This window comes from Calonectris borealis, chromosome 2 (genome assembly GCF_964195595.1).
Source record: "Calonectris borealis chromosome 2, bCalBor7.hap1.2, whole genome shotgun sequence".
NCBI lineage: Eukaryota > Metazoa > Chordata > Aves > Procellariiformes > Procellariidae > Calonectris > Calonectris borealis.
The window spans coordinates 145303866-145330888 of NC_134313.1; the positions used below are offsets into that span (position 1 = coordinate 145303866).

The window sequence follows — 27023 nt, forward strand, 5'->3', positions numbered from 1 at the left end:
GTAGGAAAAGATAGGAAAGAGACACTAGAGAAGGAGATGAAGACTGAAGCTAAAATGTTATCCTCAGAAAGCAGATTAACCGTAAATAATTTTCTTTCTTTCCCCTTCCACCTGTCCTACTCCCTTTCTTTTTTCAGCATTGTTCTTCATTCATTCTAAAATTGAACGAAAAGCTACTGTGTCACAGAGTAATAAAAATGCACTAATTTTCCAAACTTGCCTACAAATACAAAATGGGTATATCAGTTTTACACTACAAAAATGGCAGAAAGACACTGATAACTAATATTACAAAAAAAAAGGAACATTAGAAAAGCAAAATATATGCATGTACTACCTGCATAAGTTCAAATATTTCTTTCTTTGTGCTTTTAGGCTCCAAAAAGAATCCATATGGGTAAGAACACTTAAGAATGCGGCGAGTTTTTAGAAGCTCTTGCACTGCATCTTCAATGAACGTGGTATCAGGACAGCCTCCCTCAGCTGTAAGATGAAACAAGCATTGTGCAAATATTTTCCTGCTGATGTCAGCATTTCTTTTAGCGTAACAGTTTTCCTCCAAAATAAAATTTATGTGCATGTCAGTTAAATATTTTGCAAGCAAACAGCAGCAGTTTCTAAGAAGCAAGCACAGAATATTAGCTTCTCCCTTACTAACACTACTTTCTCCTTGAGTCTTTGGAATAGATAAGATTTACTGTACATTTAGCTTTCATCCACTGCTTATGAATTCTAGTACTGGAGGGATCACATCACACAGCAGACTGATGTGAGCTCTATCCAAAAAAAAAAGGCTTAGCCATAACAGAGTTGATTTGATTTCAAATCAGATTCATAGATCACAGCAAATACTTACTTCCACTGAGAGCTCTACTCAACTGCTCCATCTTTTCTTTGGCTGTTTTTAGAAGGCGCTGTTCTAACTAGAAAAAGAAAATAAATAAAATACAGTAAGATAATTATTTTTGGATTAATAAAATAGAAACAAAAATCAGTAAAAGTGGCTTGACCCACACCTGGTAGCTAAGTTCATGGTTCTTAAATCTTGTGTAATAATGCATAAACCTATCAAGCTCTTGAAATCTTCTGTGCTTCTTTTCAGCCTGGAAAATAATGGGGAAACAAAAGAAACCAAGATAAATCTTATGATTTAATTTAGCAATCACCATTAGATATAATTACATAACCCAACTGTTTCTATTCCCACTATACATAAAGTATTGTACACAATGCTGATGAGTGCCATGTAAGTAAAGAGACTGTCCTGGTTTTGGCTGGGATGGAGTTGATTTTCTTCCTATTAACTGGTATAGTGCTGTGTTTTGGATGTAGTGTGGGAATAGTGTTGATGACACGCTGATGTTTTGGTTGTTGCTAGGTAACGTTTAAGCTAATCAAGGACTTTTCATCTTCCCATGCCCTGCCAGATGTGCAGGGGGCTGGGAGGGAGCATGGCCAGGACGGCTGGCCCAGCTGGCCAATGGGCTATTCCATACCATATGACGTCATGCTCAGCATATAAGGCTGGGCGAAGAAGAAGGAGGGGGGGACGTTCGGCGTGATGGCGTTTGTCTTCCCAAATAACCGTTACGCATGATGGAGCCCTACTTTCCTGGAGATGGCTGAACACCTGCCTGCCGATGGGAGGTAGTGAATGAATTCCTTGTTTTGCTTTGCTTGCGTGCGCGGCTTTTGCTTTCCCTATTAAACTGTCTTTATCTCAACCCATGAGTTTTCTCACTTTTTCCCTTCTGATTCTCTCCCCCATCCCACCGTGGGGAGTGAGCGAGCGGCTGTGTGGTGCTCAGTTGCCAGCTGGGGTTAAAACACGACAGAGACAAACGTAATTTTTGAAATTCAGAAGTCTGCAAATACCATAGTTGATACACTGTGTGTGCATGCTATTTAAGCAGACTTTCCAGATGCCAAAATTAAGGCATGTCTTCTGTAGTGCACAGCAGCTAATTACAGTACCAGCACGCCCTTTTCACAAAAGGAAACCATGGCACAGAGAAGTAAAATGACTTGAGTAAAGTCACCAGTGGTTGTTACCAAAGCCAAAAGCAGAACCAAATCTTATGTTTCTACCCACAAATGAGCAGTGCTTTCTTTCTGTCTCTGATATATTTAAGGTTGTATTTTTCCATTTATAACTCAGGTTTGGAAGAATTCTGATGAAGCTTATCCTAAATAGAAAATTGCAGCCTTAGCGCTATCTTTCAAACACACACAGTCGTTACCTCTACTGTCATCTCCTTGGACTGTTCCTCTACGTGTTGAATAACCTCATAGCGAGTGCATCTATAGTAGCCTCCAGTGGAAGAGCTGTGCTTCTTCCATTCTTCTAAGCATATCCAGCAAAAGTCATATTTGCACTTCAGAAAAGAAAGGAACAAGGGGGAAAAAAAAAGTTGATACATTGTAGATTTGCAGTTATGCATCATCATTCCCCCATGAACAACTGAATTAACATCATTCTGAGTGTGCTTACGGTCAAAAAAATTTTTGAGGAGCCTCCTTCCTATTTTACCTACTACAGAAGATCTGGGTTATCAAACCATGTCAGTCATAATTTTTGTTCCTTGGATCACAAGATGGTGTTGGATCTACAAGTTAAGTTTTAAGTGGATAAAATAAATCAAATTATAAATACAGCTGATCAGGGCTATTTTTTTGTTACTGTTTTAAAAAAAGACAGTCCCATTTTTTAAGCAACACATTGGAGATGTGAGAGATTAGAAGATGGATATAGTGGAGTGGTCATGGAGGGAGATAATTTGGGAGAGGTGAGATTATTGCAGTAGGAGCATATGCATATAAATTAATAGGAAGTCAAGCTTTATTCTTTTGCTTGTGAAACAACCTGTTTCATACCGCTTTTTGAATATTTTGTAATGATTTTTTTCTTATAATGAATATGAGTGGTTTTTGTTCCTTGTGATACTTCAAGGTGAACCTTTTCTGCATTGACTGAGTAGAGAGCTTTTAAAATAGGTAACACCTTACAAGGAGATCTGACTTATCCAGGCTTCTCAGCATCAGAGAAGATCAAACTGTATTAAATATTCTCAACTCAGCACTGAGTTCTCAGCTAGTTTATTTCAAAATAACTGGAAGCTATTTATGGATGGATGGGCAAAAGTCTTTACAACTTGGTGAATCCTGTTTATTTTAGCTGTTTTACAGATGACCAAAGAAAAATCCTGAAAAAACAAAGCAAACATTTACATTAATTAATATGAAGCCATTAATATTATTATTGGAATTTGATAAATTTAGTCGCATTTTTTCTCTATTTGATAAGTTTAAGCTTCAAGGAATACCTAGTCCATACCGGATGTGTTTATCGTTAGTTGTTTTACACAACCTAGTCCATACCAGATGTGTTTATTGGTAGTTGTTTTATACAATCAATTAGATATATTACAGGAAAAAATGAAATCTAATTCTTGCATTGTACTTTTGCTAATTTCATCTCACCAGTAGTGCTGATTTTCTTCTAAAAAGCAATGCAGACTAGGGTATTTCTTCTTGTTATTGTGCTGCACTTTCTTTGTTCTTAAACATTTTTTTGAAGCTGCTTGCTTATACAAAATGGTAAGATGAGTGCTGAGAATGAAGTATGAGAATAATTTTGTATAAAAGTGTTCAGTGTGTATCACTGCATGATTTGCCTATCATTCAAAACCACTCATATTCATTATAAGAAAAAAATCATGACAAAATATTCAAAAAATGGTATGAAACAGGTTGTTTCACAAGCAACAGAATAAAGCTTGACTTCCTATTAATTTATATACATATGCTCCTACTGCAATAATCTCACCTCTCCCAAATTATCTCCCTCCATGACCACTCCACTATATCTATCTTCTAATCCCTCACATCTCCAAAAGCCTCCTCAAAAACCCAAGATTCACCCAGTGTTCCCAGACCCTCTTCCAATACCTCAGACTCATTAAACATTCAAAACCACATCATCTGTTTCTACACATCTTCCAAAACCCTGAGCTCTGTTTTATGTGCCTTCATGATCACCTGGCCATGCAGCAGCACCGCCTAGGCTTAACAAATCACATCTGTTGCCTGGCCACTGTCTGAGCCAAGCAGAAGAGGTAACTGCTAAGCAGGTAACTGCTGAGTAGGTATTTCAGCCTCTCTCTTGGTAGCAGTACAAATTAAGTCTCTGCACCATAGAGCTACCAAGCTTCATGAAACTTGCAGTAATTTAATATCTGTGAACCCCCTCCTGTTCCTTCGTATGTGGTTCAAAGTACCCAGAAGGTTAAAAAACTACTACAGGTAGGGGAGTGAGAGAGCAGGACTGCCTAAGCCTTGTCTCCTTAGAAACTGCGCTCATAAAACAGTAAGACACCTGCTTAAGTACAGAAATGTGATTTTATGAGTAAAGAGTATCCTCCTCTACACCAAGGCACATGCTAGCTGCTAAGAGGCAAACCTAGCTCATCGTGTGGTAGGCTTGAGCAGACCTTACTGCAGCAAAGGCAGAAGCTCTGTCACAGTGGAGGAAGAGACAAGCGAGGTGACCACTATACCTTGTGTCTGAGCCCTGCAATGAGCTTGAAGACACCCTTCCTTTCCTTCCTCACTAGGCTAAGGGGAGGCAGCTTCTCTTTGCAGAGATTTCTCCATCACAAAAGGAATCTGGCTGTTTTAAGGACAGTTTAAGCTGTTTATAAGGCATAGCATCAAAGAAGAAAAGAGAACTGTGGTTGTCAGCCAGTGCCTCAGAATGGTAGTGAATTAAATTATTACATTCAACAGTGTTTAACGGCCAAAGTCTTCTCCAGCCTGAAGCCATACTTTTGTTTGACTGAGATGAGCTCAGTGGCAAAAGCTGCAACAAACATACCTTTTACAGTTTTTAGCACTATGGAATGTATGAGCTCTTTTAAAAATCATTTAAGAAAAAAAAAATCAAAACAGGAAATTTGGCATAAACCAAAGTGGAGGAGAATCTGTTCTCTGCTGCCACAGACAAAACCGAAGAAATGACACCAAAAAAGCCCCTACCTTCAATTCATAACACAGAAAGAGAAAGAATATGTGATGATAATATAAAGAAAATGGGATCTGCATAGCAATGGAGAGAGACTAACATATTTCCAGAAAAATAAAGAGAATTACTTTCTAAATCTTTTAGCTTTTATTGGAGGCCAACTATGTCAAGTGTGTGCTACTTTCTTATTTTTAATGATGGTCCTCAAAGAGGTATTAGCTGTAGTTACTTAAGAAAATTCCGACATAAAGAAACAGTATTCTAAATATGCTGCTTTTAACTAATTTGAGAGAAAAAGCATTCTCAAATGATACTGAACTCATGGCAACAAATATTTTTTCTATTTCGGTAGCATAGTGCAAACTCATGACTAAATTTTTGGCTGCTGTCACCAGGAAGTTTCTTTTGGAATTACTCTTTGCTGTCTTTTCATTCCTAGTGATTAATTCCTGTTTACAGTTTTCCATTTAAAACGTCTCTGTTTTATTGCTATGTTAGAGAAATAATGCAAAAGAAAAATGCAGTAAGGCAAAACCTTCATTAGAGCTTAGCATTCCTTAAAATGTTTCATCTTCTGCCAACTAAAAATGTTCTTTCTCTTCTACGTTACTAATGATGATTAAACTATCAATTTTTTCTGTTTCCTTAAGTTTTATACAGTATTGCCAGTAATTCTTAGGTGTTTATGAAATTTTGATCATTACATCACCTCCCAGCCAAACAGATTTCACTAAATACGAAACATTTTCTAAATACATGTAACCCACCATTTTCAATCATCTAATTCTTGCAACAGGTTCCACTAGATCTCAGGCATCACATTCAAAGGTTTTGGAAGTCTGTGCTCCTAAAACGTATACATGACATACACAGCCTCAATTATGGTTTCACAAGAAATTATATGAAGGGTCTTTCTTACCTTTGCACATTGCATGTGGTTGCAGCCCTCATTCTTCTGAATTGGAGATTTGCAGTTGGCGCATGGTTTGGAGTTCGTTAGTAACCACAGGCAGTTGGCAGCATCTTCATATGCCTCACTCACTCCCACAACTTTTTGAGGGTGACAGGAGGATATGGAGCATGCAAAAACAGAGAAATTAAAATTGTACTTGTGTAATCTTTTGTGAAAATCAGATTAGGAAATACGTACGTTTACCTCTTTCTTGACAGAATATTGTAATTCTTCACTATATATTTCTCACATATATAAATATATACATTTTCTAATTTATACATATATATAATATTATGACACGTATTATTTCTACATATTTCCACACATATATTTCTATACAAATTTATATATGACATTTATAATATATAAATGAGCAAATACATTTATGAGAAAAATTGGCATAGTTTGACAGTGTGTGGTGTATTTTGCCTCTTTATAAAATTTTCTATGCTTTCCAGAATACTTATAACACATTATTGAACGGCTCTGAACTGTGGTAACCAAGTTAAGTTAGTATTTATTCAAATTACTGTTAATCTTTAATTTTTTTGTTTCTGTTGACCAAGAAAATGTCTGTCCTGTGTAAACCCAACCTTTATTAGTTTTTTCAGTAATTATCATTAAGCCATTCCCCACAATTCCCTTGCAATTCACCCTCAACCTTACTATTATTATCACCTGTTGGCTTGAATTAGCTACTAAGCACACAGACAACCGCATGGAACACAACTCAAACAGAAGTGCATGCTGGGCTACAAGATTTAAAATTGCCCAGGACAAACAAAGTTATATTCAGGAATAAATCAATTAATTAATGAAACAAAGCTGTAAGAGGAAGGGAAAAGAGTTTTGTACACCCTGACTGAACCGCACACAGATTTATAGGGAGGAGTGGTTTAAGGAGAACAGTCTACCACTAGTGCTGCCTAATATGCAGTTCAAGTGTGAAGCAGCCCCTCATTCAAGGGTTTAATTTTCTTCCTCTTTGACCTTATTTTTCAACCGATGTGGAGTTTTTACTTAATGCAACTAAAAAATCCCTCTAAAACCAAAAGATAACAACAACAGCAAAAAAAATTAATCCCCCTCAGGCATGACTCTTACGTTCTTCCGGTTTCATTTCAGATATTTTCTGTAGCCAGTCCTTCCAGGTTTGGCAGTCACAAGGTTCATGTGCTTCACCAAGACATTCCCTGAAAATGAAGGTGTATACACAATAACTTATCATTCAGAGATTTAGAATTAAAGTTAAAATTGGTTCAAGCTAAAAAACATGGAAACTTATCAAGACATGCTCAAACTTTAATTAAGTCAGGAAGATAAAAGGCCATCCAATTAACATTATTTTAAAATACTCTCAGACTACTTGCTCACAAGCATAGATGATTAAGATTATTAAGATTAATAAAGAATTTAAATGAGACAGGAAAGGAAAAGAGCTTTTTAGAATTACAATCTGAAATAAATCACCAAGTTTGCAGTTTGTTTGAGTTATGCCTGGGTACTACTTTAGTGCCACAAAAAATGCTAGTATAGTTTCTGTGATAAAGGTAAACCAGAATGAAGAGATTATCCAAAACTAGGTAGTTTGCTATTGCTGAAATGCATTTTACGTAGAATTACTTGCACCTATTCAGTTGTAATAATTAATCTTTAACTAGATTCAAGCTTTCAATCTAGAACAAGATCCAAGCCCTTCAACACCAGCATTAAGTATTTATGGATGTTTACTCTTTCCACCAGAGTCTCTTAAATGGGGCTTTAACTTAGTTACACGGACACAGTGGAGAAATGAGTCCCTTGAGCTTCTCTTGAAGTTACTACTAGCTTTGAGGATGGCAATCACTACATAGTGGCAGATATATGGCTTCCAGATGGTGCTTGGGTATAGATGTGTCAATACGGACTCTGGATTTGTAATGACTCCTTTTTTTACTGGAAAGGCAGCAAATAGCCTCAGACATCTGCCACATCAAACAAAACAATTCAGAGGGAGTATATTTCAGATGGGCACCAGCTGCATCAGATCATACGCGAGTTTTCTGCAGATCCAATGGTGAACTGCTTTCTGCAGTGCAGATTCAGAAGCTAAATCAATACTCTTCTGATCGCTCTTGTCCACATCTTAAGCAGGAACGCAGGAAGAAAGAAAGGTTACGGCAACAATTTTTCCACATTAAAAAAAAAAACCCCAAAGGAAATTGCTCAATAGACTCAGAGAATTTTCTTGCTTTTATGAGCAGAAAGGCTATAGATCCAAAAAAAGCAAGTGATTATCTAGGGGTTGGTTGGGGTTTTCTAATACATAAATACTGAAGAATCTCTTACTAAGTTTTTAACTTTTTTCCCACTAGCTAGTCTGCTATTAAACAAGCTTAAATTCACTACACAAGTACCTCTGGTTTGGAGATACTTAACATCTGTAGCTGGGAAAGATTGTACTGGAATGAATAACTAGTCTGTAATAAGGCAATCTCAGCCCTGGTTGAAAACTGACACCTTTCACTTCTGTGGGACAGTAGTACACTTAAATCATTGACTTCAAGAAAGCCAAGACCTCTCACACTGTATTTGTTCCCAGAAAGGACTGAAATTAGCAAAAATTAACTTTAACAAACTCAGTTTTAAGTTAAAAGCTGATCAGCCAATCTATTACTGGGGGGGGGAAGGTTGTGTCTTTGATGTTCTGAAATGTGTAAATTTGTGGATTTTTAATGAAGTGCAATCATATATATACCATGTATCCGTATCTAGATCTATATCTATACAATAATCACAACAGAGTGTTAAAGAACAACTTCTCATGGAAGAATTTCTTTCCTCAGCCCACCCCAAAACAAGGATTTTTATACTGGGATGCCACTTTACTGGAGTAAGAGCGTTGAGCCTATCGCTCATAAAACTTTTTATGAAACAAAGTTGTATTTTGGATAGACTCTCTGACAGCACTGAATGAAGGAAACTAATGCCAAACGGTGGTGACAGTTAACAGTGTTGGCCTCCCCAGACTGCCCTCCTCAATAGTCAGCAGGATCATTTATTTGAAGGTGCAGTAAACGCTCAATAAAATTGTAGCATGTTTCAACAAGTTAAAATTCATGGAAGGGCTAAAAGCATCGTCCAAGAAGAATGCAGTTCTGGATTTTCTTTCCCCTCATGATAATATTTGTATCATATAATAAATTTTGAATCAAAACAGCAGAACACTGTTGCAACTCATAATTGGCTTCCCAAGTATACCTGAAGAGATGTCTCTCCCACAGAATGAGACTCTGCCCCTTGTCTCCATCTAGGATGAAAGGAGCGAGGACTTACGGTGCAAAACTAAGTGTGCACTGCCTGCTATGACTATTTTCCAGAAGTGTCTGCTCGCTACAATTCCTTGTGCTTCTGAAACAGCATGAAGGGGTTCTAATATGTTGAATGTATCTGATAATACACAGATGTAAGATCTGTGCACAGTTTTCATTTGTACTACATTTAAGTACCTCAGAATGCTTTTTCTGAAAGGGAGTAGAATTTTGTGTTTGTCACAACAGATTACATTTTGTTGAAGGCACTGTTAGTTGGTAGGTAATGAAAAATGAGAAATTCTAAGGAACTCTGTATTTAAGAGGAACATTCCTACTTCCACATTAAAAAAAAAACCCAAAAGGAAATCGCTCAATAGACTCAGAGAATTTTCTTGCTTTTATGAGCAGAAAGGCTATAGATCCAAAAAAAGCAAGTGATTATCTAGGGGTTGGTTGGGGTTTTCTAATACATAAATTCTGAAGAATCTCTTACTAAATGCAGTATCAATTGTTATTACAATGTCTAAGCTGTAGATTACCTGGGTAAAACTTGCAGAACTGACATACGTATGAATCTGTGGGATGTGTTGATTGAACTTTAAAGATATAAAGCAAGCTCCCTTTAAGCATACAATAATAATGAAAACCCTCTGAATGGAGAATACACTTTCTTTTTCTCCAAAGGAAGTCATTCATGCACAGAGTTTTTGTAATCTAAGACTAATATGGCTGTCCTCAACAAATGGTTCTGATTTATAGTACTGCAGGATGCTTTGGTTGCTAGCAGAACTTTCTTGCCATTGCTGAAACTCTTCATTCACTTCTGTGGGGATGAAAAAAAAGGCCTTGGAAAGGCCTTCTTGGACATTTTGCTGCTAGAATGAGGTCTTTTTCAAGACCTTAACCGTATTTGCTTGTATCTCAAAGCATTAACATAAAAAGAACATTCAGAAATATTATCAGAAAACATAAAAAAGACATTTCTCATAAAAATTAGGCACTCAGAGGACATTTTCACACTCAGAAGACATTCTCGGGAGCTCATACATTCAGCCCATGTAAAGGAAGCAGAAGCTGCCAATGTCTGAAGGACCATGTCAATGTTACACTAAAGTGGTCTCAAGCTCTGTCCTTCAGGTTAATGGAAAAATTGATTCTCTGTCTGTAATCAGAAGCAAGGATGAGAGGATGGTACCTTCTTGTGGAATAGCACTAAGGTTTGTTATATGTTCACCGGTAAAAAACATTTTCTGGTTTGTTTCCACAGGATTTGTTTCTTTCAGAGTTCTCCATCCATTGTGAACAACCTCTTCCCAAGAAGTTCTGTTTTCTGGCATTTGTGGTTGTTTCATTATGTCTACATTCCTCTTATTCCTTCTTCCTTTCCATTCATACGGGGAAAGAACTAAAATCAGAAGCATCTTTCATTAAGAGTCTTAGGATATTTGGAATCAAGCAGATTATTCAGGATCTCTTCTTCTTGTATCATGGTTTCAATTGAAAAATGAAAAGAAGGATTACTCAGCTTGTCTGAATGTGTATACTTTGGTTGTCCCTTTTTGATTTTCCAACAGCAAAAAGGATGTCCCACTACAATAGTCATAAATTGTCAGTCTGATAATCTAAAGGAGCTAGGATAGGGCTTTGCTCTGCACTTCAGAAAAATATCCCACCACTTTTTTGCTTTTGTTGATACTGTTGTTGACATTTCCTTGGAAGTGCTGAAGATAGGCACTATCTTATGGCTTTTTACTCCTTCTTGAGCTTGTATTCATCTTAAGACTCAGTAAAGGATAACATAAGGAAAAAGTGCTGATCCTAAAGTGAAACAATGATTGGAGTGATCCTGCAAACCAAATACTATGTGTGAAGCAAAAGGTCCTTCATAGTCCTGTTTAAACTCCAGCTTCTTTGATGTGATTCTAAAATTCAGAAAGAGCTAAAAATTGCTGATTTTCTATGCTACAATTCAGAATGTGCCATGTTTCAATTATACTACAACTATCCAGAGCAGACACAAAAATCCCTCCGCCAATATTCCAATTCTCCTTAGAACAGAACATCACAACGCTCCATACTGCTGTTTTGCATCTAACAGAGCCAATAATGAGTAAAACAGTATTATAAACCTTTGCTGTGCCCCAAAATACTAAAGTATTTGTGCATGTGATATTCTTTAGTGCATGGATATAGGGGTAGTACAACCCATACAAATTTTTGTTGCACGCTTGGTGCTAAGTAGGACTTTTTAATTAATTTAATTAAGGAATAGCAGTGACTGTGAGTTTATGTAGATGTAGATAAATGTAGTACTAACCAGCAGAAAAGATGTCCTTTTCCACAATCTACAGCAGGGGCTTTTAGCATAGGGAAGCTAAGTGTATCTGATCCTGTTGAATTTGATCCTTGTCTTGTTAGCCTTACTGCTCTTTCACAGCCCGGTATAGGACACCATTTAATAGCAGGATTATTTTCAACAAAGGCCTGGGGAAAAAAAAGGAAAAAAAGAAAATATTTTACCACATAAAATCAGATTTCATCACTGATATAAAACAATCTGTATTCATAATCTTCCTTTGAAGGAACAAAGTCAAAAAGCCTAAGGACAATCTTGTAGCTACTTTGATAGGCTGTTTGAAATAGTTATAAAAAGCGAATAATTTAATCTCCACCTTAAAAATGGTTGGGTTTTTTTTTTTAAATAGCAACACAGTACTCCAGACTTACGCTAAGATGCAAATGATTGTAGTTGAAAAGAATTAAAACCTTATTGATTAAAACAAAAATCCCACAATATATCCCACCCGCAGAAATCAGAACTAGAGTAACGCAGAATTTCCCTCAAATCTTTTTTGGTTAATGTAGCAGGTGTTCTTTTGTAAAACTTGGATCTAATAAATGAGCAGGAAAAGGAACTTTCACTACTTTGCTTCAAACCTATGCTGATCACCAACCAATTGAAATATGACGATGTAAAAGATTAATCAGATCTGGTCATTTAATTTGCATCTTACTGTGTAAGACACTGTTACTGTATATTAAAAGAGACTTGTCACACAGAGAAAGTATTGTGTTGTAAACGAAAAAATATTTCTCTGCTTTCTTTTGCCCTGCCACCACTGATAAAGTAGCACATTATCTCAAAGACTAGTTCATTACTACACCAGTATAAAAGAAAAAAGGTGAATTAAAAGATTGCTTTTAAAAACAAGTTGCAATGACGGAAATAAACACAAAAAATATCAAACAGGAAAACCAAATCAAGGTTTTCCTACTTCTCTTCCTATATATAGCAATCATATCAAGTATTGGATGGAAAAAAATTTAAGTATTTCACTTGTACTAATAAATTTTTAAAACGGAAACAGGTACTATTTCTGAATGTAAACAGTCTCTTGGTAATAAAAATAATCCAAAAACTCTTAAAAATTTTAGATTGCCAGCACAAACAAGTCTGGCTGATTAAAAGCTTCATATCACCTGTTATGAACATTAATTTGATCAAATCATGTTATTAACACTGCATTAGGTTACACATCATGGAAGGACTGCATTTGTGCTTAAGGAATAAATATAATGTTCTTTCTTTTTTGTCAGTGGTATATCAAACATTGATATTATGGCATATAAGACAGCCAATAATTCAGTGTACATACTAATTTATTAATTTCTACTTGGAAAGTTACAGATGCAGCATTTCACATAGAAGTTGTAAGTTATTTTTTATAATCTGAAATACAGTTCAAGAGTACAGGAACAGTTTGATAATTTACCTTAATGTCAAATTGAAGGTATCTTTTGTCCATCTCCTTGGAAACCACACTTTCTATGATGTCTACAGGCACAAGCTGGAAACAATCATATGCTGGGCAAAAAATGTTGTGAGCTTCACCCTCCTGAATTTTCAGATTCAAAAATCTGCCAGAATTTTGTCAGTCAGTATTTGTGAATAAAAAGTAAAAATTAAAAGGCTGCTGAATATTTTATACTAGGTTCATATATACTCACATTAATCAATTTTTAAACAAAGAATAAGAAGTATTCCCTTCTGCTCAAAAGGGCTACAGATTTGATGAACAGCATAATTAAAAAAAAATAAAAGAACACTGTCACATTTCAAAAGTAAGCACCATCGGCTACGCTTAGCCCTATGTGTTTGTGGTTTCCATCCTCGCCACTTATCAGAGACAGCTATGCAATGTTTAATTAAACTGAGCATTACTTCTAACTTCAATCAGAAATGGAACATGTAAGTGTAATTAATTTAGGAAATAATTAATTTGATATGCAATTAATTTTTACAACTGTGCTAGTCTGCTCTTGGAAACAAATTGCTAAATGGAGACTTTTATAGTCCTTAAGCTCAGAACTAGACAGAACGAGCTCAGAAATCTGCTGAAAGCTGGACTTTAACTCACAGTGCGCACGGTTGCTTAGTTTAAAAGCTGTTACTTATTTATTAATCTGATATCAAGGATGATACTCATCTCAATCATCAAAAGGACAAGCAGCTATTCTAAGTTAGTTAAGGTAGAGAGACTTGCCAATTCATCCCATCTTAGATTCGTATCTTAGAATGGGATAACTCAGTCCTGGCTATACTCCGAGTAACTTAGAAATGACTGGCTTGGAAAGGTGAATCCCACCCTAGATGTGCCACTGCCAACACTTGCTGACATTGAACTGTAGCTCTGAGTGCATGCACGAATCGCTGTACACATAGTCCAGCACTCAAATTAGAAGCACCATGTCAAGCCAGTGATCTCCTGGTAACTTCTACATCGCTGCATAATGATTTGCAAAACCACAGAAGCATGACTATTAATTTGCTTGCCACTGAAAAGAATTGCCTTCTAAATGCTCATATCGAAGAGAAAGTGCTCTTCCTTAACATAGGAGAAATGGTTTCATATAAATTGGGCTGATCTTGCAGTAGGACTAGCTGTGCTGATATGACACTGTAACAAGACACTACAGTGGTACAGTTCAAGTAGTACAATATCCTGAATGAGGACAAAGATTAATGTAAAGGCACTGCATATAGATATAATTATTCCTAGGAAGTATGATTAATATTTACACTAGCATAATTATCCATGTCTGAGTTTTCTACTAGCATGACTATTTTGACTTTAAAAAAAATTATGTAGTAACGAAAGCATTACACTAATAGAACTTTTAAGCTAAAGCTACTCCTCAGTTATTTACCCTCAACATAAGAAAGCATTTTAATTGCTTTTCTGACTGGAAATGGATTTACAATGCCTAAGTTTAGTGTGCTAAACTAAGAGATGGAATTAAGCATGTGCTTAATTTAGAAAGTGTAAACCCCAATGCCGCCAACACCACACACATACTGAGCAAATCAAGAGTAGGCTCATCTATTTACACACAAGCTTGAAACATTTGCTTAAGATTTTTTCTGAATCAGGACCAAAGCAAACATTATGTAAGCCTAAAACAGTTGATGGCGACTTTGAGTGACAACTTAAATATTCAATAGGGTTAAACCAACAACTCTTTGAAACCCAAACAGTACTTTAACATTAGCTGTTTATGGTCTCTGTCCTTTCCTCTTCAAAATGGCAAGTATGAAAGTTTCTCAAAAGACAGAAAAGTACATATACTCACGCCTCCCAGCATGCTCTGCAGAAGTCATGTCCACAAGGCATATCCACTGGGTCTTCAAACACAGAAATATTACACATACAAATGTCACACTGTAGGTGAAAAAAATACTTCTGATTAAGAAATACCCTAAAGCCTTTCATATTGTCAGCAGGACACATTACGTTGGAAAAATCTCAACAAAAAAGAAGTGCTCATAGGGGAAAAATCTAACTGTAACCAGAAAAAAAGTTATTTAAGCTATAGAAATAGAAATAGGCGGAGCAATTTGGTTGTGCAACAGCAGCAACTATTTTACGTAATAATGTACATAAATACTATTTTTTTAAAATACTTTGAGGCCTTCTATCAAAATAAAGAATAAGTTAAGCTACTAATATTCCAACAGAAGATACCACTGCTGAATGTTATACAATTAGGTACTACAGAAAAAATAACATTGAATATTGAGACCTTACTCTGAAAACATTTAAAGCATAGGGGTGCAACTACTCATTGCTTGTGGTTAGGTGTGAAAATACATATTCATGTTCTTCAAGGAGTAGAAGCAGATTTTTCTTTCCGTTGGAACAAATATTCCATGAAAATTTACTTTAACTTTCAACACATTAGATATTATACACACATAGGACATTTTTAAAAAGTTAGTCTATGGTACGCCACTTTTTAAAAGCACTTGTGTTACAGCCAAAACAAAACCAAACCAAAAGAAGTTGGCCTTTAAAGTGCAAAACTCAATGAAGGCAGTTGTTGTTTCAGTCATTTCACCTTACTGTCTTGCCAAAATTAAATATTTTAGAAGCTGACAATGCATCAAAAATGTTCACTATTAAATTTATACAAGTTTTCAATTTTCTTTAAAATGCAACTTTAAAATAAGGAATTTTATGAAGCCCTGAGTACAAAATATCAAGTACAGAACATTTACTGGAACAGTTTTAATTATAAGATAGGATGTAAATGCAAAATCTGCAAAGGAGCTTTATAGCTTGTGGTTTTATTTTCTCTATTTCTTTTAGTTTTCATTTTCCTGCCAAAATGAGAGACTTCAGAAAATATGTATTATTTCATAAACAACACTTTGAAAACATCATTTTGATAGCTCTTTATAAGATTTTTAAATGAACAGGAATACTAAATGTATAACTCTGGATCTGGATTTAGATACGCTAGATCTAAAATGGCAATCATTATCCAAACCTGCATTCCTGGCTTATGGACCATCAATGAAAAACAAAACACACAACGTAAAACTTAAGACGTAATTTTTCATTACACATTTTAATTAGGAATTATTCCTGGACAATATTTGACTGCTAGTGTAAACAAATGTACGATAACATTATTCCTTCTATATAGCTTCTTTTTCAGCATTTTACAATTAAAGAAATAAAAGATTTCTATGCAGGAATGCAAAATCTTAATTTTAATATGAGATCTACGGATGATCCGTTTGCAAGACTGCATATAATATTCTAGAAAAATGCTTAGGTCATGGAGCAAAAGTTTACAATGCTGCAGCTGCGGATTTTTAAAAAGAGAACTCTGTCTTCCAAAAGAACCACACTGATTTTAATGAAAGGCACTTTCATATTTCAAATTTGCAATAGCCTTGTAAACCGCTTGAAGCAGCCCACACATAGTAAAAGTAATTATAAGCTTACAGTACGCTAGTGGGCTGACATTTCAAAATGCAGACAAAGAGAATTTTGTTTTCTAAAGAAAAAATTTTCAAAAGGCAGGGTTCACAGCATTGAGTACATTCAGGGAAATGGATACAATGAAAGTGAAAATCTTGATAAGTATGAGATGAGAAGAGAAGCTCAAACGAGCCAAATGCACTAATGTGACTGTAGCTGGCTAAAATGCTACTTCGTGTGTGTGACAGCCAAGGTAAAAACAGAATGCTTTGTATTAGCCAGATGCTCGACTGTTATTATATAGACTGTTTAAGGTGTCAACTTCTCTGTTCACCACTTTTGGAAAGAGAAACACTTTACACCTTTACAAACTTATTTTCAGAATGAGATGACAACACAGCTCTCCTGTTCAAGTAGGTGTGCTATGTTTAGAAATAAACTCTTTTGCCCCGCTAATTTCAGATCTATTTATAAACTTACCACAGCTGTCTCAATATCTCCTGGTGAGGGGCTGTTTTCATCAGGGGAAGTTACAGAAGAGCGAGTAGTGCGTGGAGTTCGCGGAGAAGGGAGCGTATCCCACGCATTGTATCCACTTGGAGGAGGAGTTGGCATCTGAACCCCTGAACGCTGGCAGCAGTTCTCCGGATTAGACATCCATGCTTCAAGTAACTTCTCCCTGTCCCAGTCTTTATCAATAAATATACAGATACAGGAAATAAAGCAGCTGACAATGTTTAAAATATATTTTGTAACTGCACTCTCAAAAGAATATATAAACACTAAGCTAAAAAATTTAGAAATAAATAAATATGACAAAGTGTAAGTGAATGGAACTTTAGACACTAAATTTTACAGAACACATTCCAAGATAAAACATAATGCAATGTATTTATGTAAATAATTGCATCGCAAACATGTCCTTTGCCTGTAATATCAGTCTTAAACAAAATTATTTTTATTATTTATTTACAGCAATTGTAGTAGCTAAGAGACTTAATCAGAAACCAGAACTGCAGTGACTTGCAAAGACAGATCAAAATATAACAGTGCTTGCACCACAGAATTTTCAGTATTTTCCCTTTCTAGAAAAAAGCAATTGTTCAATATGGATTCACTTTCATCTATTGTGTTTTTTTAAGAAGATGAAGCCAAGTGCTACAAATGAAGGAAGAAGACTAAGACACAACAGGATTACAAAAAGATCTGCAACCTAATGAGTTACCAGTCTTTATATATGCATATGAGAGTGATGTATTTCTGGGGAAAAAAAAAGAAAAAACCCCACCTGATTGCAAAAAATATTTCATATACTCTTACTATATTTTTATTCTACAATTAAGTGTTACTGAATGCTTTACTTTTATTCATAATTAACATTGCTCATTTATATACAAAAAAGAACTAGTGAAACAAATTTTATGATGTATGAAGATGTTAAAACTAAATCAAATCTTTCTTAATCATTGTTTGAAATGTTTTCTGGTTTTGATTCCTACGAGTAATACTAAAGATATCGTAAGAATAGTAATTTTTGCTATTAAAAATACTTAAAAGTCTCATTTAAATATAAATATCAAATTCCTATATGGATTTAAATCTAAAACCATCAACACTATGCACAGATCAGATGAACTAGAATTTCAGAAGGAAAGAGAAATTTCCCAATATTCTCCTATCGCTTTAAATAAATATTTTAAAGGTTTTTTTTTAAAAAAAAAGGCTAGGTACTCCCACTGGAAACTCAATGTTATTAACCAAAAGATCTGTGTTATTTTTATTGAATTTTAGATTTTATAAGAAAAAGATAAATAGTATTCCTATACTGTATTAATGCTGGAAAAAAAAGATATGTGTTCTAAGCACTGAACTCAGTAAAAATTTTGTCCCTGTCAAATGATGATTGTTATCATACTAAAATCTGCTCCCTCCTAATATGAAAAAAAGCCTTTGAACTGGAGATGATTTACTGATCAGGTGCTCACTTATCTAAGCTAAAACATATCATTAGTTTAATTTCATTTGTTTAAAGATGTGGACCCTGAACATATTTACACTTCAAAAATTATAAATTTTATTAGCATTTTTCAAATTAACCTGAGCTTATCTTTCAGAGGGGAGCTGACTGATGCTAAGATACAGATAAAATTTGCTGAAAGTTTTCTTGAGCTCCTTTGTTTGTACTGTCTTTAAAATTACCCAGGGTTAAGACATGCTACTAAATGGATTCCACTGTGTTTTCTTTACTAACTTATGAGTTTTAGTAAAATATGAGGTAGTTATATCTTTCCAAGAATTTAAAACATGCTTTTCATATATTAAGTGTAAATTAAGATAAGATTTCACATTATTCTTTTATGAATTTCAAGATTAAATGCAAAAAAATTACAATTTGGCATTTATGTTTCCCAATTGTCTAAGCCTTTGTAAATAGCTCTGTTATTCCCTTTACTAGACTGAACCAATTCTATGTCTTCATTTCAAATAAAATAAATTGTGTTTGAATAATTTCCAGTGTATGACTACAGCTACAGGCAAAACAGTTGACTTTCTCATGACTTGCAAATTGTCTGTGCTTCTTTCTCCGCACTGGCCAATTGCATTAAGTTACCGCTACATCACTAAGGCAACATCAGTAGAATGACCTTTCCAACACAGACTGATTTCTTCTCAACTTTCAATTCCTGCTTGCTAGATGCTGGCAGACATTTCTCCACAGTTTACATCAAACTCACTGCTTTTGGACTTCTTACGGACTGTGCTGCCAGTTTGAACAGTATTGCCATCATTTTCTTCTTCAAAATATCTGCACAGGTTACAGAATCTGCCTACCCACTTAGTCAAATATTTAGTCATATCTAGCCTTAATGAGAGTATTCTGAGAATCCAAAATATATTTTAAGAATTAAACAAATAATCAATGTTAAAAAAACATATATACAAAGACTGTGCCTTGAATATCATCAGACTGGCACAAGTTCATGTTGACTTAATTCAATGTTAAAAGGAACACAAATACCAACTGCTGAAATAATGTAAAAGAGATGAGTTTCAGGTACCATACCTCCTCAAGAAAGTCTGCCAAATGTTGTGGGTTTAAAATAGTATTTTCCTATTTCACTTTTCCCTCTCCCTTTTATTTTCACAAGGAGCCCACAAAAATAATAGGGTATGAAAGCTTAATCCAGCAATACGGTGATGAGCATGCAAACGATTAACTGCCTGAGTAGTTCTTTTGGCATATAGTAACAATGCAGATGCTTCAGTAAGCATAAGTTTTGAATAACTGAATCAAAGCCTAAAACTTCCACTGAGTTTCGGAGAGATACTTTTGTCTGGAGCAAACACACTGAATTCAGTATATCCCCATTCTGACAACCCCAGTTTAAATTACACGACAAGAGCACAAACTGATTTCAGTGAAATTAAACTAGTTACAGATACACACAAGGAAAAGTATACCCTGTATTAAAAGAGTAACTATAAAAATCCTTTAAAGGACATACACTCGCATGCTTTAAACCCCAAGGCAATTTCCAACCATTTACTACAATGGTCACACTGCTTTTATTGCAACAACAACAACAACAACAACATTTTTCATCCAGTTTTATACACAAATATTTAGTGGCAGAAAACCAATGGTCTGACAAAAATAGGTACAATGAATTTAACTTTTTTGACATAAAACCATGGAAGTTCTACTTCTGTGTCTCTCACTAAAATATGAAAGCTCTGTTTCTCCACACTGCTTAAGATAAAATGTCTTCCATTATAATTCCTAGTTTGAATCACTTGCCTATCAGCTTCCCTGTCTGCCTCAATGCTTTTTGACATACTGCAGCTGTATTTCTTTCTGAAGTACTGTGTGAACTCTTTCCTGGTATTTGATTAACCGTTACTTCTCTTTCACTTGGAAATAAAAAGTAAACATATAACTGCAATTTTGATTTTGCTGAAAACAGTTTCTTTAGTCTTTAAGGTTTTGGATTACCATGTGCCCGAAGTAGAGCTTCTGCTGTAAACAGCGGGGCTTGGAGCATGTCAGCAGATTCCACGATCAGCATATCCTTAAGCCTTCGCAGGTCCTGAAGTCTTAGCCCCTCATATGGCTTTGAGAAGAAGAAGAAAGACAATTTATGCCTAGCAGTATTTTCCAGTTAGTCTCTAATTCCATATTAAAATGAAAACATTCAAAGCACTTTTACTGATCATCATCTCAACTGTGAGGCAATTTGTGACAAAATTTACTCATTGTGCAGACCAATGACCATGCAAAGTTCTATGGAAACACTGTTATTTTACAATACTTACAGTATGATCTTTGTACATTTCAAAATCTAAAAGACAGTATCTCTAGAGTTCTCCATTATAGTTGGAGGCCATGTTCAAATGATGAACTAGCCTAACATTGACTCTCTCAAAAAAAGATAGATTTTCACACAATCCAGCTGAATTTTGAAGTGATTAAACTTCAAATATTGTGGCACGGGTATGAGAATGCATGTCTAGATGTGAACTAAGGATTTCAGGGGAAAGTGAGACAAAGGACAGGTTAACACATGTTGCATATAGATCCTCTGACACTAACTTTATACATGAATTGAGACCTATTAACTTTGAATTGATCTGGAGGAGGATACATTGAGACATTAGATAGTCAGAAGGGAACATTTGTGAACAGAACCAGGTAGAGGTCTTTTGAGGCAATATCAACCCTTACAGAAATGGAGAAGTCAGCCATGAATAGAATAGATGAGACATGCAGTTAGAGGTTCACAGAAACACAGAATGGTTGAGGTTGGAAGGGACCTGCAGATGTCATTTGGTCCGACCCTCCTGCTCAAGCAGGGTCACCTAGAGCCAGCTGCCCAGGACCGTATCCAGATGGCTTTTGAATATCTCCAAGGTTGGGGATTCATTGTGCATGAAGATGTCAAAACTGAGAAACAGTGGCCAACTCTGATAGCCCTACACAGTCAGAGCAGATCATCCAGCTGCCTTCCTGGTCTGGAGCGACATCCCCTTATTATAGCGTTAAAAAAAGGTCAAATTAGAAAAACAAAAAGGCAATAATTTTAGGATTCTGAATTAGCTCCAACCAAGATACTGGAGATGCATACACATGATTTGCAGACTCCTTTTTAAAACTAAGAAAGGAAGAACATGACAGCAAATAATATATTTGTTAGTGTTGCACAGGGAAAATGCCCAAAAGGTAAAAAGAGAAAAACAAGTGGGAGGATATGTACAGAGAGTAGATACAGAAAGGGTATGTGAAAAAATTATTCTTACATGCACTGATTTTATTTATATAAAGGATAGCCAACAAAAGATTTAAAGCATTTGACATAAAACTGATATGTGCTCAGGACTAATTAGGAACCTGGCCACAAAATGGCAACTGTCTTCACCAATTTGGAGAAGAAAGGACACAGACCAGCAGCGAAAACAGATAACTACAGTTAAGACCACACATCATTATTATTTACTATCTATATTTTGATTTTATGTAGACCATAGTCCAGGATCCTCCAGTGCTAGATAACATGCACACATATGCATGCATACATACATAGACACGAAGCAAAAGACTGGTTGTATCTTCAGAAGTTTACAATCTAAAAAAAGTCTACTGTGCACATAACCTTTTGAGGATAACAAGCAGAAGGTATAAGAGATGGGAAGAAATGGATACCTGGGCTTCTAAATAATTTTCTTCTTTTGAGACTCCTACTCTAAAAACATAAGATGCTTCCTACATTCTAGGTATCATAATAAACTCTATAAAATGCATCTGAAAACATAACTGACTCCCACAAGGACCGCTTCTGTAAGCTAGTCAGTAATATAAACAGCAGCTTCTCGATATTAGAAACTTTGTTATCAGCAAGAGTAATGCTGCCATGACTCTGCACTGGGTCTTTGTCCCTTTTGAGAAAGCAAGAAAAGCAGAAAAGAAATGGACTGTGAGTGTCCTGACCTTCATCTTGATTGCCCAAGTTTGGGGAGTTTCTGTATGTCCTTCCATTGCTGATCACGCATGACTCAGTAAAGGACAATCTGAACGTTAATGGCTTGCACTGAAATAAATCTGGGCCACTTGATTCATAGCATGCTGGAATTTGACTGACCTACTTAATTTCTTACAAAAGAGATCATTTATAAAAACATGTCAGAGAGACAGGGATACAAACAGCTGGGTGCCTGAATGATTATAATTGCACAAATATGCTGCAAAAAAATGGAAGCAAAGAGTAAATTGTCTTGACTGAATCTGAACTGCATTTTGAATTGCAATTGTAAAACAAGTAGCTTTGTCAGCACAACAGTATTCAATTCTTGAAGACCACATACATCATAAAAAGAAATGTCTTTTCTTTCTGCAACATACATGCATATTTTAGGTCCTAGTTATCCTGAACTGCAGATATGCTCAAAATGATATTTAACTGATTGGTTCTAGGTCAAATACTAGCAATTATCTCCCTTGAGTAACAGACTATTATATTATCTCAGCTGGAGCATTCCACACAACCCAGCAGGGATTTTTGGATCCTGCGGTTTTTAAGAATCCTAATTTTATCTTTTCAAGTAATGAGGGAAATATTTCTTACGAATGTGTTTGAAACTTTAGACATTTGTTTCATATAATAATACATGAGCCCACAGAAGAAGCTGAAAGAAACGAAATTTTAGGCTGGCACTATTAAGTAGCTTAATCTGGAAATTCCAAAGTGAAGGCTTTATACAATGAGAACCCTTAAAAATGTTCATATGTACAAGACATAGTCTTGTAGAGACTTGTGAAGACAGTCTTTAGTTATAAGGATATATATCCTTTATGTAATATCATAAAGGTTTGTTTTTAACTACTTCAAACATTGATGATTTCTCTCTGCACTGCCATATACTGTAAAGGATTTTGATTACAGCTCATGATGCTCAGAAACCTCCTTTAATACTCATTTATGGAGGAGCTCTTTATTGATATTTGCTGTGAAAAAGGCATTATTCAATATTAGCATCATTTAACTATATAATAATTTTGGAATATAGTATTTGAGTTACTACTTTAATCCATTGGTGAGCTTCTCAGTACAGATTTCAACACTTTAGTATTCTCAAGAATTCTTCTTTTAAACTATTTTCTTCTCAATTTTTTACCATTAACATTTAGATATCATAAATTATATAATTGTTTTTCTCCTGAAAGTACTTTTAACATGTAAGCCGATTATTTTAACAGTTCAAGTTACTATTATTTCCTTCACTTTTAAAGTACCATTAAAATAGACAAGGGCAAAGTAACTCTGCTACAGTGATGACTGTGTAATTAAATGGTGTCAAATATACTTCGCGTAAATATCCTCCTTTATGGATGGATGGAGTTCTATAGTTAATGGAGTCATATATTTAAAAAATAATCTATACTTCATTTAACTCATTCAAGTATAAGTATATGCACTATATGTATATAAATGTGTATATATCTTAACTACCTGTAGTCCCCTTTTCTCCCTTCAGTTAATAAACCATTCTCTAGCTGTTGAGATAAAGTACATTTTAATAATTTTAGATAACTCTTTGTATTTATGATATTTGCATTATATATATATTTATATGACATCAATTCTGGAACTGAACAAAACCATTCCAATTACTATACATTCAATAAACCTGTGATACACTCACTAGCAGTGTATTTCCAGGGTATTCAGTGGCACATATGTAAAATGAACTAAGAAATTATATACTTTGCTATTGCACAAAGTATTTCTGTGAGTCTGACTGAGAGCCAAAACTCTTCTGGATGATCTGCTGTGAAGTACTGCTCATTCCCAGTTTAAAACATTGCATGATGTGATTGAAATGAAGGTGCCTATTATCTTTCAGAGATACATCACCAAGACAAATATGCTCCCATGCTAGAATAAACAGCAAATTAAAAGACTGTGCAAATAAAACAACAAAAATCTATAAAAGCAGTTTAAAAAATCATCAGTTACAGTCATATTATTTAGTATAACTTCAATTAGATTTAAAAGATAAATATAAACTTAGATTTTATATAACAGAATTTTTTTTGAGTCTGTTCATCAACAAAGTAAGAGAAAAGAATCAAGACAAAGAAGGTCATATGAAATACTCTCCTGGCATGTTTTCTAATACCCTTTCCACTGCCCATACATCATAGACGGATCTTCTTTTGCTACAACTAACTACAGCGTTAAGAGAGTCACACTTTATATTCCAGTCTTAAAATATTTAGCATTTCCATTTTATATAGGGAAATACAGATTACGTGTGTGTTGGTACATTGTTTTCCTTCCAAACTGCATTTTGTGTAAACACACTTAACAATTATGTTTGTGTTTCAAAACTATTAGGGCCTGTTTGCTACCCATCTTTAACTGTAGTCTCTGATTTGATCACTAAAAATGTTTGAGGTGTACTAAACCCAGAGTAAAATAGAAATGTTTCTTTAAAAATATGCTTCAGGGAGCACTCTAGTAAAATTAAATTTTAAAAGGCTGGTAACTATATGACGGAAATGGATTTTATTCAGAAACCCTTGTGGAAGGAGTAAGCTGAACTGTTGGAAGATGGACAGCTCTTTGCTGTTGGGCTCTCAAACTTGAATGTGGGTCTACTCAGCAATCCGTATTTCTTAATGGCTTGAGAGCCTCTGTAACCAAAGAACGGTATGTGCAAGTTATTTTTTCCACTATTACAAGTGTTTCAATTCTGAACATGAACACTCACATAATTCCTTGGTAATATTTCAATGTGAAGAACAACATGAACTGGTTCTCAACATCAGAAACAAAGCTTTGTTATTACTCTGCATACACACACTTAATTCAATGACACTGCACAGAGCACCACAAAAATCTTTTGCTCTGTATGAAAAAGAGGATTATTTTCTGCTGCAAACATGGCAGGTCTGGAAGGGGAAGAATTGAGTACTATCATTCCAGATACTATTGTGCATATCATAAACACCGGAGTTAAGCCCGTTTGGCTGTTTTGCCTGGGAAGAAATCCTATTCATGGTTTTCAGATGTATTATCTTTTCCTCTAACCTTCATTCAAGCGACGAAATTACTTTGAAAATGCATTTCTTGGTGTTCCAAAATGTTTTAATTCTTCATGAATTAATTTTTTGTGTTTTGGAAGGATGTCAAAGGGCATCACCAAACAATCACAATCTAAATACTATGTTAAACACGCATTTTGCACACTTGCTTCTCTCAGTGTTTAGTATTTTTTAAAAATGAAATTGAGAGAAAAAAAGTAGAGGACCATCTTCGAGGGGCAATTTTGCTGAAGGATATGTGTTCTGGGGAAGGCTTTTGGATCAAGTCTCATGGTCCATTAAGATAACAGCTGGAGGCATCACCAGTGGTAAGTGCGCAGCTTTCACTGCCCATCCCAGACATTTGTCCACAGACCTGGAGGATGAGGACATGCAGTCATTTGGATTGCAGTCCAGTGGTAGTCCTTCTAAGGCTGTTTTTTTTCAAATGGTTTTGGCCACTCTGAGGGGTAAGATTGAAAAAAGAACTTCTGGCTACACGCTCTTGGCATCTCTCTTGTGCTAGCACTTGTGCTGTTACAGTTACACAAGAAACTAGAGAACTTATCCCTCTGAAAAGTCACAAAGAAAGGGGGAAAAAAAAAAAGAAGGGAGTACGTGAAGGCAGAATTGCTCTACGTGAAGCCCCAAGACCACCAATTGGTGTACCAAATTCCAGGCTGACATTTTTCTGCTTGTGATCTTTAGAACGTGTGGGAAAGCTGCCCTGGTATGTCAGATGCATCTAGGTGTGCAGGCCTGCCTGCATTTCAGTTCTCACACTCAACAACTTTGCTAAAAACAAGTCAAATGAGGAACTGTATCATTTAACAGTCTCAGTGAAGTGACCCCAAATTAACATAATTATCTTTTACTTGAGTCCCTTGTAACCATCAAGTCTTCAAGGTGATTTTGCTCTGAGCATCTACCTTAAACAGTCACAAGACATTGTCTTCTCTTGCCGAAAGCCTGTTCAAGCGGTTCTTGATTTGCCCCACCCATACTTGTAAGTTCACTATTCTCTTAGCTCTGCTGGTGCGTATGCCAGCAAACCCACGCTATAAATATAATGATAAAAATTATTCAGGTTAAATAAAACAATTACATATTACCACTCTTTAAAACTTTTTCTTCTTTTAAGCCAAATCATTGCTATGATCCAGTCAACAGCATAACCATCCAAATAGTTCTACTTGTACAACCAAAGGAGTGGTAAACTGCAATTGTGGCAGGAAACTGCAGCAGTCTGGTGAAGTGGTTTTGCCAACAGAGAAAATATAATTTCAAACTATACTCTTACAACAATTTGGGTGTCTCCAAATGGGAATATTCAGAGAAACTAAAATGAGTTAATTACATTTGTAATTTCAATGTACAATTCAAGCATATTAAACCTCATCTCAAAACC

The 27023-nt window shown here is 35.4% G+C and overlaps 1 protein-coding gene across 7 annotated transcripts in view; it reads right to left on the minus strand.

The window, feature by feature from the left end:
- Positions 1-27023, minus strand: part of ANKIB1 (ankyrin repeat and IBR domain containing 1) — a 94435-nt gene that overhangs the window by 10061 nt on the left and 57351 nt on the right. For 6 of the 7 annotated variants that reach the window (XM_075143778.1, XM_075143776.1, XM_075143782.1 and 3 more), the window contains exons 5-15: positions 20531-20648; positions 17017-17225; positions 14900-14988; positions 13042-13186; positions 11586-11752; positions 7080-7168; positions 5940-6070; positions 2241-2375; positions 1017-1103; positions 857-923; positions 338-483 (exon numbers count right to left, since the gene is read on the minus strand). In XM_075143778.1, coding sequence (XP_074999879.1) covers positions 338-483; positions 857-923; positions 1017-1103; positions 2241-2375; positions 5940-6070; positions 7080-7168; positions 11586-11752; positions 13042-13186; positions 14900-14988; positions 17017-17225; positions 20531-20648 — 1383 coding nt within the window. The remainder of the gene's footprint in view (positions 1-337; positions 484-856; positions 924-1016; positions 1104-2240; positions 2376-5939; positions 6071-7079; positions 7169-11585; positions 11753-13041; positions 13187-14899; positions 14989-17016; positions 17226-20530; positions 20649-27023) is intronic. The other variant, XM_075143780.1, reaches the window with a different exon arrangement.